Source organism: Temnothorax nylanderi, unplaced genomic scaffold, assembly GCF_030848795.1.
Source record: "Temnothorax nylanderi isolate EJ_2023f unplaced genomic scaffold, tnyl_v1.0 TNYL_tig0121_pilon, whole genome shotgun sequence".
Lineage (NCBI taxonomy): Eukaryota > Metazoa > Arthropoda > Insecta > Hymenoptera > Formicidae > Temnothorax > Temnothorax nylanderi.
The window spans coordinates 489,825-508,753 of record NW_027249183.1 but is presented as its reverse complement, the minus strand read 5'-3'; the positions used below and the strand labels follow the sequence as shown (position 1 = coordinate 508,753).

The 18,929-nt window shown below is 30.2% G+C and overlaps 1 protein-coding gene across 1 annotated transcript; it reads left to right on the top strand.

Moving 5' to 3' along the window:
• Positions 1–826: 826 nt before the first annotated feature.
• Positions 827–16,109, top strand: LOC139776506 (fatty acid synthase-like). Its single transcript, XM_071713199.1, has 18 exons — positions 827–1,063; positions 1,298–1,538; positions 1,899–2,317; positions 2,562–2,855; positions 3,847–4,051; positions 4,143–4,303; positions 4,455–4,772; positions 5,908–6,404; positions 7,795–8,099; positions 8,348–8,752; positions 8,843–9,867; positions 10,497–10,732; positions 10,903–11,596; positions 12,037–12,868; positions 12,957–13,438; positions 13,597–13,851; positions 15,005–15,256; positions 15,338–16,109. The coding sequence occupies exons 1-18, from the start codon at positions 827–829 to the stop codon at positions 15,443–15,445; spliced, it is 6,966 nt and encodes a 2,321-aa protein (XP_071569300.1). The 3' UTR covers positions 15,446–16,109.
• The last annotated feature ends 2,820 nt before the right edge of the window (positions 16,110–18,929 follow it).

The window sequence follows — 18,929 nt, the reverse complement described above, 5'->3', positions numbered from 1 at the left end:
GATTTGTTGGGTCTAAAAGTAAGAGCCAATCGTTCGATTGCTACTGAGCGGTTTGTTCTGCTGAACGCGCCTAATAGCTTTTTCGTGTCATCTGACCCTGATAAAAATTTTTTTATATAAAAACATATCTAAATATATATAATCATATAATATTGTATAAAATATATAAAATATGTCCATATATGTTTTTTTTCTCTTTTATAATCTCTGTTCGTATGTACAAGAAAAATAATAAGAAAAAGAATTGGAAAATAATTAAAAGAATAATTTTTGCATTGTTTTTTTATTGTTTTTGCATCGCTCATTTATTTGCCTATATATAATCATATATAAATGTAATAATGTATACAAAATATGATTATATATGATTATATTATACATAAACAAATTTTTCACATTTGCACAAACTTTATCTTTTTGTAAAAAAAACAATGCAAAAATTATCCTTTTAATTATTTTCTAATTCTTTTTTTTATTATTTTTCTTGTACATACGAACAGAGATTATACAAGAGAAAAAAAACATAGTATGAACATATATGGACATATTTTATATAATATTTTATATAATATTATATGATTATATATATATTTAGATATGTTTTTATATAAAAAATTTTTTACCGGGACATGAGCATTTGGTGTAATTTATCTGTTTTTGGAAAAGTAATTAAACAGTATATATCATAATTTGAAAAGATCGAGGTATTGCGGATCTTTTTGAAGACATTTTGATGCATTTATCATTCTTGATATAAAAAAAACTAACAATAAGTATATAAAATTATATAATCATAGAAAATAATTCTATTTATATAGGCTACGATATGCCTCTTCGAATCGGTAAGATCAACAATGTAGAGAAATTCGATCCAGAATTTTTCAATATACCCGCTACGGAAGCTCATATAATGGATCCTATGGCTAGAATGATGCTAGAGCATACTTACGAAGCAATTATCGATGCAGGTGTCAATCCTAAAGAGTTACAGGGAACAAGAACGGGTGTTTTTACGGGAATTTGCGCTGATGTACAAAGCCATTCTATCTATTTTAAATCCGATGTACGATATATTTAATAATCTAATTAATTTATATAACGTTAATAAAAATGTACATAAAAGAACCGTAACTATAAAATTCTTGTTAAAAATTTGGAAATCTATCTCCTTAATACGCAAAATAAAAATTTGTACAATTTATAAATAGTTACAAATAGTCTAAAAAATAAAGATACAACTTATTAATAGTATTCTAATATTTCAAGTATTGAAAAAAAAATTATGTGTTGTAATTAGTTCAGTGGAGTACCATCTCGAGTACCATATTGGTGCAATAGAGCTTTCGTAGCAAACAGAATTTCTTACTGGCTCGGCACTACTGGACCATCATTTAATCTTGATACTGCATGTAGCTCAAGCCATTTCGTCATGACAGAGGCTTACAAGATGATCCGGTCTGGAAACTGTGAGGCCGCTATTATTGCTACCGCCAATCTATGCCTCCATCCTTACATAAATTTTGGATTTTATCGCCTTGGTATATATTTCAACAATACTGTTATATCTTCAACAATACTGTACTTACTTTATAATATACTAACAATATATATTTATATATTTGTCTAATTTTATTTATCAAAGTAAAAGTATTTAAATTACTGATATTTCCGTTTTAATTAATGATGCAAAATTAAAATAATTAATATTAATATTGTAATATATCTCTACAACTGAAAGATATACATGTTTATAATCGCGTCCTTAAGTAAAATAAAAATATGAATAAAATTTACTTTGCCTGTAATGTTTATTTTACCAATGCTTATCGCATATTTCTGCATGCAGCAATAAAATCCAAACTGGAAGAATTTGGTTTATTAGGATCAATTTCTTTCAGGGGTTCTGTCTTCTGATGGTTATTGTAGACCCTTTGATGAGGCAGGCTCTGGATATATGCGCAGCGATGCAATGACAGTGGTGTATCTGCAAAAAGCAAAAAATGCAAAGAGAATATATGCGACCTTCGTATACGGTAAAACAAATTGCGATGGCTTTAAAGAAGAAGGTATCACTTTTCCATCGTTCAAAATGCAAAAAATGTTGTTGGAAGAATTTTACGAAGAATGTGGAATCTCACCTAGTGAGTTATCTTACATGGAGGCTCATGCAACTGGTACCATAGTGGGTGATCCTGCGGAAATTATGTCTATTGACCAGACTTTATGTGCTAAAAGAAACACGCCTTTATTGATGGGCTCGATAAAATCGAATCTTGGACACTCCGAACCCGCCAGTGGCCTTTGCCAAATTGCAAAGGTTAATATTTGTAATAAAACATTTAAATATAAAATTTGCTTAAACTGCAACTGTAACAATTTAAATTTTCTCATATCGTTATTAGACTTTCCAGATAGCACAAATTATCGTTATGAACTCAAAAAGGATTCGTGAAATCCTTTCATAACGATCATCTCTGTGCTATCTGGGTTGTTCATTATAATAATTTGCAACAATCACACAATTAGAATTACTGTTAATAAACGAATTTAATTTCTTGAAGATATTGTTAGCGATGGAAACTGGTATAATTATGCCTACTATACACTTCAAGTGTCCGCGAAAAGAGTTAACTGCTATTATCGAAGGAAGAATAAAGATTGTCACTGAACCAACAGAATGGGAGGGTGGTTATGTAGGTGTTAATTCCTTTGGATTTGGAGGAGCTAATTGCCACATATTATTAAAATCGAATCCTAAACAAAAAATCAATAATGGAGCACCGAATAACGACTTACCTAGACTTGTAATCGTATCTGGACGGACGGAGGAGGCTGTTAAAATCATTTTAGATGACGTAAGCAAATATTATACTATCTTATTTTATAAAACGAGAATATTAATCGGTCTGACTGGCAAAACTTTATTAGATATCAACTACGTTTCGACTCCTGCTTGAGATCCTTATCAAGTTAAATGATGTCTTATTTTATTTATTTTATATAAAAGTAGTTTAAGTTTTATATTTATCTTTTGTATTACTGTAACAATATTGTTATTATTATTATAAATTGTACACCTCCAATCATTTATTTATTTTCTTAAGAAGAAGATTACAATCAATATGTGTACAAGACGGAATAAATATCAAAGTTATCGGTTATGAGGTAGATTGATTACATAATGTTCATTTATGCGAGTTATAAACATTTTTAAATAAAGTAACAAAATGTTTGAACATAACTTTTCTTTCTGTAATCAGGGAAATTTATATTTCTTTATTTGATTAATAGTTATTCATTATAATCCACTTACAGCAATTACACAATTATAATTATTGTTAATAAAAGAGAATAATTTCTTAAAGGTATTTCTTAAAGGTAAAGATGGAAACTAATATTTTAACTTATACCTGTTATATAGTCTAAGAACCTTCGAAAAGTTTTATCCGCTGTTATTAGAAGAAGAATAAAAATATCCCCGAATTAACAGAATGAGAGAGTTATCTCGAACCACACTGAGAAAAAGAAGCTGTTGCTTCAATTAAAGTGCTATCACGGGGTGCCAAAAACATAAGTAGTTCATTCACTTGTATTATTATTAGAACCAATATCTGGATTATTAAACCAATAATTTAATTATGTTTTTTTTACACTTGCCCAAAGAAATTTTCAAAATTAAAATATCCAAAAAATCAAAATATCTTGTTCACTAAATTAAGTAATAAGAAAGTATTTTATTAGAAACACTTATCTTGCAAGATAAAATGATAACATTTTTCTTTTTTATGTAAAATTATTTCACGAAAGGATGAGGCGTCTAAATATTTCTTTATACTGAATGTGCAGGTACGAAGTCGATCTGTAGATACAGAATACATCTCTCTATTACACCATATTCATAATGATAACATAGAAGGTCACCTTTATAGAGGATACATGATAACTGGATCTAAAATATCTTATAATACAATTAATAAAATAGAGCATCAATATATAAAGCGGCCAATTTGTTTCATATTTTCTGGACTAGGATCTCAATGGTCTGGAATGAGTAAGTGTGGTGTGTACATAAGCGCGCGTGCATATACGTATTTGTATATAAAAGCTAAGGGATTAAAAAATTTTTATTAAAATTTTAGCAGGTCGAGCTCTAATGAAATTCCCAGTATTTGCCAAGGCAGTCCAGAAATGTGATACTGTTTTGAGATCTTATGGCATATTTTTTACAGATATTTTAATAAGTGATAATAAAAATATTTCCAACAATATCATTAATTTATTTTTAGCACTCGTTGGACTGCAGGTAAAAAAGGAAAACTTTTTGTTTAAACTTCATAAATATATTTCGTATATATCAAATATGATTAAATTTTTATTTTATAATTCTTTTTTTATTTAAAACAAATGGGAAGATATTTCTTTTATATGTATAGTATAGTATATTTATATTACAGATTGGAATAGTCGATCTTTTAACATCCATTGGTATAGTTCCGGATTTTATAATCGGTCATTCCATTGGTGAACTAATCTGTGGATATGCCAATGGATGTTTAACAACCGAAGAAACGATTCTGTCAGCATATTTCATCGGTTTGGCAGTTCATAAATCGAAAATAATTAATGGTTCCATGGCTGAAATTAATCTTGATCTTGAAACCATAAAGGATATGTGTCCTTCGGATATTGATGTAGCTTGTTACAATAGTTCCTCTAATTTTATCGTGAGCGGACCAACAGATTCTATAAAAGCATTTCTCGCCAAATTACAGGTACATTATTTGAACAACATAATATTATCTGTTTTGCTTCTTTTTAAATCTGTCAAATTAAATAATTAATACCTACTTGTGATATACGTGGTCTGTTTAAAACATAGAGATATAAGACTAGAGTGAGCGAGTCATATGCTAGCACGTAAGAGGCTGCGATATAGGAATAGAAAAAGAACGCTGCAGTATGGGCCCCTTCTGTCAGACAAAGACAGAAGGGACCCATACTGCAGCTTTTTCTTTCTGTTCCTGTCGCGAAAAGACAGTTTTCTCTTTCTATTCCTACATCGCTCTTTCTGCTCGCTTGCGCACTCTATTCTTATATCTCTATGGTTTAAAAGGTAATGAGACTGAATTTTTTTCTCAACAACTGGTAACACTGTAAAAACGAGACTGCAGTAGATCGACAGCTACATTCATATTCTACCTTCAGTTAAAATTTCAATTTGATAACATTGGTCGCATGTGATACTACAATCATTTGTATAACTGCATGTTTGGGTGACACGTCATGAAAATGAAACATAAGATCGGAATGGAACACTAATCGAGCAGTGTTATACGAAGTTTGACATAGCAAATTCTGTGCCAAATTTCAGGATAACATGACAGAAACATTTAAAAAGTTGACAGTGTGAGTGATTGATGATCAATTAAAATAAATTTGAATCACCAAATTATTTATGTCATTAGTAGTCCAGAATGGGATTTATCTTCACAATTTCACCGCCATCTAAAAATGCCTTGTGCCCGGGATAGAATGTGATCTTTGTAAGTCTGTTTCAACTTCTTAAATGTTTCCATCGCATTGTCCTAGAGTTTGACACAGAATATGGTCTCATAACGCTGCTCAATTTTCTTGTGTTCCATTTTCATGACGCGTCACCCAAACATACAGTTATACAAATGGTTGTAGAATCACATGTGTTAACGTTATCAAGTTGAAATTGTAACTGAAGGTAGAGTATGAATGTAGCTGTCGATCTACTGCAGTCTCGTTTTTACAGTGTTACTAGTTGTTGAGAAAAAAATTCAGTCTCATTACTTTTTAAACAGACCACGTATATTATAAATACTTAATAATTAGTATTTCGATGAATAATAATTAACAATACGTTTTTGTTCATTTTTTTAGGCTAATAATATTCCTGTAAAAGAAATTTCTTGTGGTAATATACCTTTTCATAGTCGTTACATCAAACCTGCTGAAACTAAGTCCGAAGAATACTTGAACCGAATATTACCACAAAAAAAATTTCGCAGCACAAAATGGTTAACAACATCCGCTAACCACTATTCTAATTTATCTTTACCTTTATGTTCAAAATATTATACAAATTATTTATTATCTCCGGTACTATTCACAAAGGCAATAAGTTTGATTCCAAGTGATACAGTGACGATAGAGATATCGCCTCAGAACATTCTTCAACACATTTTAAACAATTATTTATGCTCTACAGTAACAAATGTAGCGTTATATGAAGGGACCGAAGATGTCAATGGTGAGATATTTTTAGAATCAATCGGAAAACTTTATAACGCAGGATTGCAGCCACAGATTGCAAATCTCTATCCGACAGTGGAATTTCCTGTAAGCCGCGGTACCCCAATGATTTCTTCTCTCATAAGGTATTCATATTCTACGTTTATGCACAAATGGATAAATCGTAGGAGATAACAGAAAGAATCCCGCACATACCTTAACCTGTTCTACAATAGTACTAAAATAACACAATTTTGAATTTTGAATGCTTATTTATAAACTGTCGGTTATTGTGAATCTTGCCTATTATAACTTTCGATCAGCATCGCATAAACTATCTATTTTCGAAGTTTCAGCCAATTTCATCGAAATCCACTGTCCTACAATAGCCTACTGAATTAACATCTTCACTGTCTAGATTTCCTTCACAGGACTAATAGCGAATTCGGTTGGACGCACCAGTGCGCACTCGTGCTCTCGTGCACATTAAAGCCGTTGTACATTGATTTAATCTCTAATATTTAAAAAAGTAAAATGCAAATATTTCAACTGATAACACGTCCAATACATATTTTACCAAATAGTACAATAAATAATATTGAGGATTTCGTGACTTAACCCGTTTATATTAAACCAGAGAGAAAGATGAGAGTGATCATGCCCGCGTTTTGGCTGTACCCGAATTCTGTAGGTAATGTGCATGTTTTTGTGGTTCTCTTCCATGCTATGTCCACGATTTTTTTACTTTGGAAAAAAACAAAAAATCGTGAATCTAACAGAAGAGAACCAAAAAATCGTGAACATAGCACAAAAGAGAACCACAAAAACGTGCACATGACCTACAGGATTCGGGTACAGCCAAAACGCGGGCATGACCACTCTCATTTTTCTCTCTAAGTAAACATACACTTTACGTTGATTTTGTGTACGACGGCTTTAATCTGCACTGACTGCGCACTGGTGCGTCCAACCGAATTCGCTATAAAACACTTTCATTGGCATTTTCTTTCAAAAATAAAAAGCTTTGCCTAGAGTCAGGTAAATACGGGGATAAATGATTTTAGTCATTTGACGTTTAGCAAAAAACTGATTGGCAATTAACTGTCGGAACATAAGCGGGAGTATGACATGTAACGTGTAACAACACGTTGCTTCATTCTTTGAATTATGATAAGGTTAATGATACGCTTAATAAAAAGTTATAATTTCTCATTAATAATGAAATAGGTCTGAACAAAGAAATTTCCTGTAATCACTGTATATAGTACATAATAGTATATAGTATACAGTACATAACATGCATATTGTCTAATAGATAGCATCATTAGCATACTTTATTAAAAAATCGTTCCGGGAACTTTACAAAGAAACTATGTATCTATATATGCCAATTGTTTTATACCTATCACAAAGAATGAGAAATAAATTATATTATTTATAGGATCAGAATTCAAACATTACATCAATTTCGGAAACAAATGGACAACTAATTTATATATAATTTTATTACATAATGAATTTTAATAATGTTTATAGATGGGATCATACGGAAGATTTCTATGTATTTAAATATAATGAACAAGATATAATAGACAGAAGAGAAATAGTTGTCAACATTAATATAACTGATGAGACATTTGTATATTTAACGGGCCATGTTATTAACGAGAAAAATTTATTTCCGGCTACGGGATATCTTTTCCTTCTCTGGAACATGATTGCATCGTTGAGAAAGCACGATCATAACAATGTACCAGTTGTATTTGAGGACATTAATTTCATTCGTGCTACAGTACTAACACAATATAATGAAGTCGAATTAACTCTTTCGATCCAGGAAGGTAATATCATTACACAAAAATTTATTTCCTCATTTAAATATTAAATTTTAAGAAATATCTTTTCTTTTATGCTATATTTAAAGTGCAGAAATTTTAATCAAGAATAACTAATAATAATAAAAGATACAGAATCTTTTTTTACGCATTAACTACTTTTGTAAGCTATCCATATTCTTGTCGACAGTTTCTCATTCGCTGAATTTATATAATGTGTTATGTTTAAAAATTTTATATTTGTATCTCTCTAGGTAGCAACAGGTTCGAAATAATTGAAGGAGATAGTATTGTTGTTACTGGAATAGTACGAATTCCAACCAATATTGAAAATGAAAAGATATCTGCCAATCTTGAATATGTCGATGATGAAGAAGAAATGAATAGAAAAGACATCTATAAAGAATTAAGACTTCGTGGTTATCAATACACCGGCGTATTTCGTGGATTAAAAAGCGCATCCGTTACGGGATCAAACGGTCATATCGCCTGGACATATAATTGGATAACATTTATGGATAGTATGTTACAAATGAAGATTTTAGGAAAAAATTTGAGAAGCCTTTTGGTTCCAACAAAAATCCGCAAGCTGACAATTGATCCAAAATATCACATGCAGCTGATGAAACGTATTCAAGATTACCCAGTTGAAAAAAGACGTATGTAACACAAGTATGATATAATGCAACCAAAAGCAAATCAATTTTATGATCCGATAAATTAATTTTTTTTACTGTGCTACATTTCAGAATTCTCTATTCGTCATCACAAGTCTCTAGACGTTATAATATCCGGAGGAATAGAAATTTGTGGCCTTGTGGCAACACCTATATTTCAACGACAAAAAACAGTTAACACCGTTCTTGAAGAATATAAATTTGTTGTTCATCGTGATTTAGAAACTATGTCGTTACAGGATGCAGTAAGAATGTCGGTGCATATTGCACTCGAATGTTACAATATGATAAATGTTAAAATTATCGAATTTGTCGATGACAGTGATAAAGTGACACCAGAAGATTTAAATTCTCCACTTGTTAGTAAAATCTTAAATGATTTACCGCAGATTCGACATCACACTAGACTCGTGACGACTCACGAGAAATTCCCAAATATCTTTTTGCCCGACAACATTTCTACAACGGAGATTACTAAGTTGTCGAAAGACGAGAATTGTTTAATGATCTTTGGTTTCGATATTTTGACAAAAAATAGCAAGAAATTATATAAACAGTTGCTATCTTTGTTAATGCCGCAAGGTTTTCTACTGACCCTAGAAAAATCCGGTTCGGTCTACGATTATTCATGTCTGAAAATATATAATTTGGATGTTATACTGGAGAAACAAGTAAATGAAAAGACGCTTTTATTATTAAGAAAAACGCAAAATATTGCGAGAAACCAGCGGATTGTACATGTAAACAATTACGAGTTTACCTGGATAGATAAATTGAAATCAATAATGAGTGTGCAAAACGAGACTAGTATAGATACAAGGATCGTACTCGTCGCAGAAAAAGATTTCGAATGCGGGCTGCTCGGTCTCATTAATTGTTTGCGAAAAGAACCTGGAGGCGAAATAATTAGAAGCGTATTTATTCAAGATAACAAAGCGCCTGGTTTTTCCTTGCAAGAACCATTGTACATGAAGCAGTTGCAATTGGACCTACCCATCAACGTTATACGTTCCGGTAACGTTTGGGGATCATACAGACATTTTCCATTACCATCGTTGGAACCAAAACTCGTACAAAGTGCTTGTGTTAAACAGCTGGTGCGTTAAAAAATTTTATTATTTATACAAAATTATCTTTTTAAAAAAATAAAAAAGAACGCCAAGTAGACGCGTCCTCCGCGCGTCTAGAGATTTGATATGCCTAATAAACTAGCGCGAATTTGTAGTTGCCAGTAAAATCAAATATAATTATTGTACTTGCAATGTGTCTATATACTATAATAAAGAGATCTGATGTGTAAAATAGTATAATAATAATAATGTTTTATTACGTTTTTCTTTTTTTATATTTTTAACTGTCGAACGCTCAATTTTAAAAATATAGTTTATTAATTGAAATAAGTTGAATATGTTTCAATATTTTTGTTATTTATTTTCTTATAATTTATTATACTTATTAATTTATTGCTTATTAAATTATTAAATATATATATATTTCTTTCTAAATGTAAAATTTGCCCTTAAAGATTTTTGAAAGTAATAATACTTAAATTTTGAAATAAATATTTATTTCTTATAATATTTATTATATTTATAAAATAAATGCAAGAGGATATGATATAAATCACAATATAATTACAATGTATATGTGTCTTAGTGCGCGTAGACTTGACGTAAGATACTACTGTGTCTCTTGATAAATAATTATTTATATCTATTTATAACAGGTACAAGGAGATTTGACTACTCTTTGCTGGATGCAATACCATATACCTTCTCACATTAAGCGTGAAGATCTCGTTAATGTAATTTATGCGCCTCTAAATTTTAAAGATATTATGTTGGCTACTGGTAAAATCCAAACTATGGCATTATATTTTAACAATTCATCTGATTTACTCGGCTTGGAATATGTTGGATTTGATATACATGGACAGAGATTAATGGGAATGTCCTTATATGGGTAAAATGATGAATGTCTCTATCAATATTCACTTAATTAAGAAAACTATTCATATTTACTAGTATAAATTTAATATTTAATTAAAAATGTATCAGATTAAATTTTATTTATGTGAAAAGTACGTCAGATATAACACAAAATTATATGCTTCTAAAAATTGTTATGTTTAGAGGAATAACGAACATATGCGTGCCCGATAAATATCTTAGTTGGAATGTACCCGACGAATGGACAATGGAAGACGCAGCAACGGTTCCGTGTGTGTACAGCACGTGCTATTATGCCTTGTATATAAAGGGTAAAATGAAAAAAGAAGACAAAGTCTTGATCCATTCTGGTACTGGAGGCATTGGCCAAGCTGCGATCCATCTTGCGCTTCACGAAGGTTGCGAAGTGTTTACGACAGTTGGAACTGTCGAGAAACGGCAATTTATAAGAGAAACGTTTCCCTCTATTCCCGAAGATAATATCGGAAACTCTCGGGATACAAGCTTTGAACAAATGATTATGCAGCGTACAGGAGGTCGTGGGGTGGATATCGTGTTAAATTCCTTAGCCGAAGAGAAATTGCAAGCATCTGTTCGCTGCTTAGCCAATGGTGGCCGTTTTCTAGAAATTGGAAAATTTGATATGGTTTCTAATAATCCGTTGGACACATCTACCTTCTCTAAAGGCATCAGTTTCTATGCTATTTTATTAGACAGATTCTTTTTTGAACATTCAGAACGAAAGATAAAAGTGTGGAAAGGAATCGGAGAAAGTTTAGAAAAAGGCATTATTAAACCGCTAAGTAGAACAGTCTTTAAAAGAAATGAGGTAGAAGCTGCGTTTAGATATATGGCCACTGGAAAACATATTGGCAAAGTACGATCATTTTGAGATATAGAAATAATTAATTATATTAATTATTAAGTCATGTGGAACATTCTTGTAATTTAATTAATGTCGTAAAAATAGTAACAAATGTTTAGTTAAATTAAATTTGCTAAATTATGATTTATCGACTTTTTTTTTAGATATTATTGACAAAATTATGTTTACATTAATATAATTTACATTAATGAGTAACGTTTCGACATCCTTTATTATTATTAAAGAGTAACGTAGTTTTGTTCGCTCCTATCTTAAGTATTATAAATAAATGTTATTCCTTGTAATAACAAAATTAAATCATAAAATGCAATTAAAATTAATAATAAAATACAAAATAATATTAATATCTAAGAAAAGAAAAGATAAAACTTTTGTTTTATTATGTTTTGCTTTATAGTAATATTGTATTTTAATTAACTGATTATTTATAGATAATAATAAAGGTTCAGGAAGAAAATGAGCCTTTGGATGCTCCTCTACTTGTTCACCCACAATATTATTGTTTGGAACACAAATGCTACGTCATTTTGGGTGGACTAGGCGGTTTTGGTTTAGAATTAGCAAACTGGTTGACTCTTCGAGGTGCAAAAAATCTGGTTTTGACATCACGAACCGGGATTAGAACAGGTTATCAGCAATCAAGAGTAAAGCTATGGCGATCTTACGGTGTAAATGTACAGATCGTTACAATCGATGATAATTTGAAACATGAAGATTGTGAATCTATATTAAAAATTGCTGAGGAAAGAGCACCAGTGGATGCTATATTTAATCTTGCAGTTGTTTTAAAAGATTGTATATTTCAAAATCAATCACCACAAACGTTCGAGGATTCATTCAAATCGAAAGCATGGATGACGAAAAAAATGGACGAATTGTCGAGGAAGATCTGTCTACAACTTCGACATTTTGTCGTTTTTTCCTCCGTCTCGTGTGGAAGAGGAAACGCAGGTCAGACAAATTATGGGATGGCTAATTCCGTAATGGAAAGAATCTGTGAGAAGAGGATGGAAGAAGGATTACACGGTTTAGCGATACAGTGGGGTGCTATTGGTGATGTCGGACTCGTGGCAGATATGCAAGAAGAAAATAAAGAATTGGTTATTGGAGGTACATTGCAACAACGAATATCTTCTTGTTTGGATACATTAGAAGTATTCCTGCTACAAGACCGACCTGTCGTAAGCAGTATGGTTGTTGCTGAAAAAGGTGCAAATATCAGTGGGTCAATGAATATTTATGAAACAATTGTTCATATCATGGGTAAGCAATTTTTTAAGCAGCTAATATAATAAAAATGCCTGAAGTATTTATAGAAAGTATTTTTAATTTTTAATTTAATTTGAAATAGGATTGAAAAATGTAAAAACAATAGCACAAAACATATCTCTGGCCGAGGTGGGTATGGATTCAATGATGGCAGTAGAAATTAAGCAGACATTAGAAAGAGAGTTCGATGTCTTTTTGACGGCGCAAGATATCCGAAATCTTACTTTCGCTAAACTCAAAAAAATGACAGATACAGTCGAGCTGAAAACAATGGACGACATAAATAAAATTGATACAAATAATAAGGGAGGTTTGGACATGCTGATTCGAAAAATAACCAACTCAGACTTTGTTCCAAATATTCTTGTAGAACTTGCTACAAAAATGGAGGTTGATGGGGACAATGTATTTCTCATACCAGGAATCGAAGGATGTTCAAGCGTATATAAATCTATAGCATCAGGAATTAAATCTTCAACAACGTGTTTGCAACATAATACGCTTAATATTCAAAGTTCAGGTCAAAGTCATTCAGTGATGAAATTAGCCGCTTATTTACTGCCTGTACGAAGTCGTAAATTATTTGAACTTTTTATTTTAATTTTCATTATTTAATAATTAAAAAATTTATATGTATACAATACATATAAGTAATATCTAACAACTACAAGTCTTTTATATATTACTATAGCTTATGTATACATTCATATTTATTTTCTTAGCATACATTAAAGAAAATGAAAAATCAAAAGGAATTTTTAATAGTGGGTTATTCATTTGGATCCTTAATTGCCATCGAATTAGCAAGATTATTAGAAGCTAATGATTTCTCAGGACGGTTAATACTGATAGATGGAGCCCCTGATCAAATGAAATTTTGGCTTAATCAATATTTTAGCTGCATTTCGCAACATGAATTACAAAATATGATATTACTTTCTGTGTTGGAAATGTACACTGCAGTTAACCAGAAAATGGTTAGTAAATTATAGAAAACGTACTTTTTGAGTTTTTATTGCAAAAAAAATATATATTATATATATGATCTCATTTTATTTAAATTTATATAAGGTTAAATAAATTTAAATCCCGGTAAAAAATGTTTTATATAAAAACATATCTAAATATATATATAATCATATAATGTTATATAAAATATTACATAAAATATGTCCATATATGTTCATACTATGTTTTTTTTCTCTTGTATAATCTCTGTTCGTATGTACAAGAAAAATAATAAGAAAAAGAATTAGAAAATAATTAAAAGGATAATTTTTGCATTGTTTTTTTATTAAAAAATAAAATCTGTGCAAATGTGAAAAATTTGCTCATATATAATCATATTATATATACATTATTATTACATTTATATATGATTATATATAATTATATATAGGCAAATAAACGAACAATGCAAAAACAATGCAAAAATTATCTTTTTAATTATTTTCTAATTTTTTTTCTTATTATTTTTCTTATACATACGAACAGAGATTATACAAGAGAAAAAATAACATATATATAGACACACGTAGACATATATGGACATATTTTATATAATATTTTATATAATATTATACGATTATATAATTTAAATGTTTTTATATAAAAAATTTTTTACAGGGATAAAATAAGATCATACACATAAAATAACTTATAATATCATAACATAAATATTATTCTTTAAAATTCCATATAGTGTGTTGTGTGTGTGTGTGTGTGTGTGTGTGTGTGTGTGTGTGTGTGTGTGTGTGTGTGTGTGTGTGTGTGTGTGTGTGTGTGTGTGTGTGTGTACGTGTGTAAAGTATATAGACTACAGATTATACCGTTGAATAAGCAAAATTAATAATAAATTTGCAATAATTGTAATGTTTTTTTCCAAAGACGTATAAAAATGATAATTAAATAATAGCAATAATTTTAGAGATAGAGAACATAATAAACGAGTATTAATGATTATGGAAGGAGTTTTAGAAATTAGTAATGAAAAAAACAAAAATATCGAAAAATTTTGCCAACATTTCGAAAATTGTACTATTTTATATTGCTGTTGAAATGCAGATAGTGTTTTTAGTTTAGCATGTTTCTCATTAATTGCACAAAATGCTAATATATTGTTATTTGTAGCTTGTTTTAGAGCTGGATAAATGTAACACATGGGAAGAGAAATTAGAAATATTCCACGCTTACTTTCCGAAAGAATCAAATGCATTGACCACTAAAAATCAAGAAATTGGGTGTTCGACAATATACAATAATATAATCGCTTTACAGAATTATGATGTATCTTCATTACCACGCCTTAAATCATCTATAACATTGTTGAAACCTACTCTCCCAATGATCTCTTTTACTGAAGAGGATTATGGTTTACATAAGGTAAATTTAATTCGAATAGAGATCTTTAAAATAAGATTCTAATTTTAAAGATAACTTTATAACAAGAAAAATTATTTTCAGATTACCGAAGGTGAAGTGCAAATTCATTACGTGGAAGGTACTCACGTCACAATGATGGAAAACGTCAAAATTATATCAGCTATTAATGAAGAATGGGTGGAAGATTAATATATGTTTATATATTTGAATATAATTGCATATACGTATTTTAATATACATATATAAAATATAAAAAATATAGTCTATAATTTGTAATAAAATATAGAATCGGATCTGTAATTTTTATAAGTCGAAATAAAATACAGACAATATATAAATATTTACAATTTCTGATTCTATAGATATATCTCTATTTATTACAAATTATTATAGCTGTATACAAATATATACGATATACGATAACATATATGGAGGGGTCAAAGCCATAGTGATGTAAGTCAAATTTCTTAAGATATTGACTCGTGTGCATAGATGCAATCTATACAATATGTAAATTGCATCTATGCACACGAATCAAATTTTTTAAAATATTACAAGGATGTGTATAATTAATTTATTCGTCCAAGAATTATAGCAACAATAGAAAGTAAAACAGAATTATATCATCAAGAAACGAAAGAATTTTATGTTAATCGCGTTCTAATACAAATCGTCGCGATTATATCTCACAATCAGTCGCGAATATCTAGATTTCAATAGTGTAATGTAGAAACACGAGACACACAACAGAAATTTTAAAATTAATTAATGACTCGATCAATCAATTATATTATTTATTAATGAATAGACAAACAATATTTAATATAAACCGAATCGCGAACCGAACCGCGAACCGAATCACGAATCGTTACTTAATCTCACTTTAAATATCAAGTGAGATATTCAGACTGAATAACGTGAGAACCAAAGGGAACAATGATTTTTCCACATAATTAGTATCGCAATCAATATAATGAATTTATCAAGTTCTCGCGCATGTAACATTTGTCTTTACAAACTTTCATATACATATCTATACATATAAATATTTTGTTATTATAATGCAAATTGTTATCAAAATTATATTTAGTATGATTTACCAGAAATACATATCTACGATTATATTATGCATTTTAATGTAATATAATTGATATGAAAACTACCAACTTTGAGTTAATTATATATAAAAAATGATTCTGTCCCGCGACAAAATATTCACTGGATCTCACGTTATTATTTTATTTTACTTTGTTTATACAAAGCTCCAAATACCAAGCTACATGGATAGACTATAAAAGATTAGGATAAAATCGACGCATTATACATATGTATACAATAAAAATAAGTACGATTAACACTTATACTTTTTAGTGTGATCTATATATAATAAGGTTCGTGTGGAATGTTTGCAACGCGAATTAAAATATCTTTTGGTCTTTTTCATTTGTAATACATGCATATTGAATTTATTAATACATTTTGCTTCCTTACACCAATTTATGTAATATTTAATCCTGGCGGAATATATGGGATAGGAAGAGAGAGAGAGAGAGAGAGAGAGAAAAGAAAATGAAGAAACACATTTAATTCAAATCAAAATTTTTCTTATCTGTATAATCGGTTAATTTATTTTATTTTGTTCAACCTCTCTATACCCTATACAATATCTTTTAATATTTTTTAATTCTTTAATTGTAATTAAACTATTTATTGTCTATCTATAAAAAAATTATTTTCTATTTATTTGAATTGTAATATAAAAAGTATATGTTTTTAAAATTTTTATTCTGCACGAAAAATAAAAAACTTAAGTGAAATCTTATATCCAAAAAATGTTATTCTTTATTTTGTAAAATTTTATCTTAGTTCTTTGTCTACATTTCTTAATAATTTTTAAAACAAACTTGAAAAATGTAATTAATGTCATAAATTTAAATAATTGAATTTAGTATTGTACAAAAAAGATCATAACTAATATCATTATATACTTGATAACAGAATATATATTTACCAAATTTAAATAACTTGCTTACAAATTTCAAGCGACTGGTATATTTCGTGTGTTCTGCGATGCAAAGAACATTAGATACATTAACAAATAATGCACCGACATAATGTATGTGTTAATGGGTGCATTCTCCCGTAAGCATAATAAATCGATAAATAATGATGCTCCAGGATTAATTATTCAGCCTAGTCTGATCTAGTCTATCCATTTTAGGGCAACGAATCTGTGAGAAGTCGCATTTATCTATAGTACTATTATATGGATACAATACATAAATATATCTAATATTAGTCTCACAAATTCGTTACCCCATATACCATTATAAAAAATTCGTCACTCACCGATCCGATGCGCAACGGGCGGAGTAATTCAGCCACGTAGCTACGATGATACTGTAACAAAAACGAAAGATTTAAATTAAAGAGGCGCTGAAAATAATCAATGTTTCAGAAGATACACATAATTCTTACGCGCTATTATCGCGATTAAATCTAATTCGTCATTCAATTAGATTTACAGATATAATTATCTATTTTCCGGAAAAAATATTTACAAAAATGAATTTCTATAAAATTTTTAATAATTTCTCTTTTTCTACAATAATTATTTTTATTGAATTTTTTATATAGTTTATTGAAATAAAACGGTCTGAATAAATGGGAAAAAAACTATTAAATATGCAGATAAAAGATAATACTTACCCCAAGGTTGCTCCGCCGGTGCCCGATGTCTCCCTCGGACCTCCTCCTCCTCTCAGGACGTCAGGCCTCCTCCTGCTTCTTCTCCTCCCACCGCACAGGACACTCGCGAGAAACACTCCCGGATAATAAACTACATCGCGCGCGGACTAATTAAAATCAATAAAAGTCTTTCGCGCGATACTGATTTAACTCCCGTTTAAAAACTCCATGAGAAGAATATTCCGTCAAGTATGCCGTAATATTCTTCAAATGGGCTTTGAAAAAGTTCTTTAGTCCGATTACTTAGACGGCACTCTCGAAGCAAACGCGACGAACCGGCTGCGGTTCGTTTATTCAGTTAAATCGGCGGACGAGGGTACGTTAGCTTCCCCGTCTTTGGATTTTTATCCAAGCAGAACAAAAGTTTGCTTGAGTAACATCCTCGGGGTACTGGGCCTTCCCACCTCGCCAAGGTCGTACCCATGGGAAGGAAGTACTTTACTGTGTATAATATAAAAACAGGTATTATAAAATCAAGTTATCGATATATATAAATATGGATAAAGAGGCTATAAAGAATTAGAATAAAATTGCAACATAATTAATAGTTGTCTTCTTTTTCATTAAATAAAATAATAAAACAATAATTAAAATAACAATAAAAATTGTCCCGATTCGTTCTGCGTTCATCACCGCGTTACTTTAATGACGACGAAATGTTCCAAGATGTCGACAACTTGCCGTGATACTACACGAATCGAGCGAACGATTAATAAAGACACACAGATGCAGTTGGCTAATCAAAGATATGCTATTGAAGTTAAATATCGCGCATACAGTACGGTATCGAACTCATAAATCTCGCCAAAGTAAAATTGCATTATTAATTTGCACGACGAAAAATCGTGACTGCCGCCGCGGCCGCCAACTTACGCGACGCGAGATACACGAGATTATGAAGCATTCACGAACGGGCGATGTATCA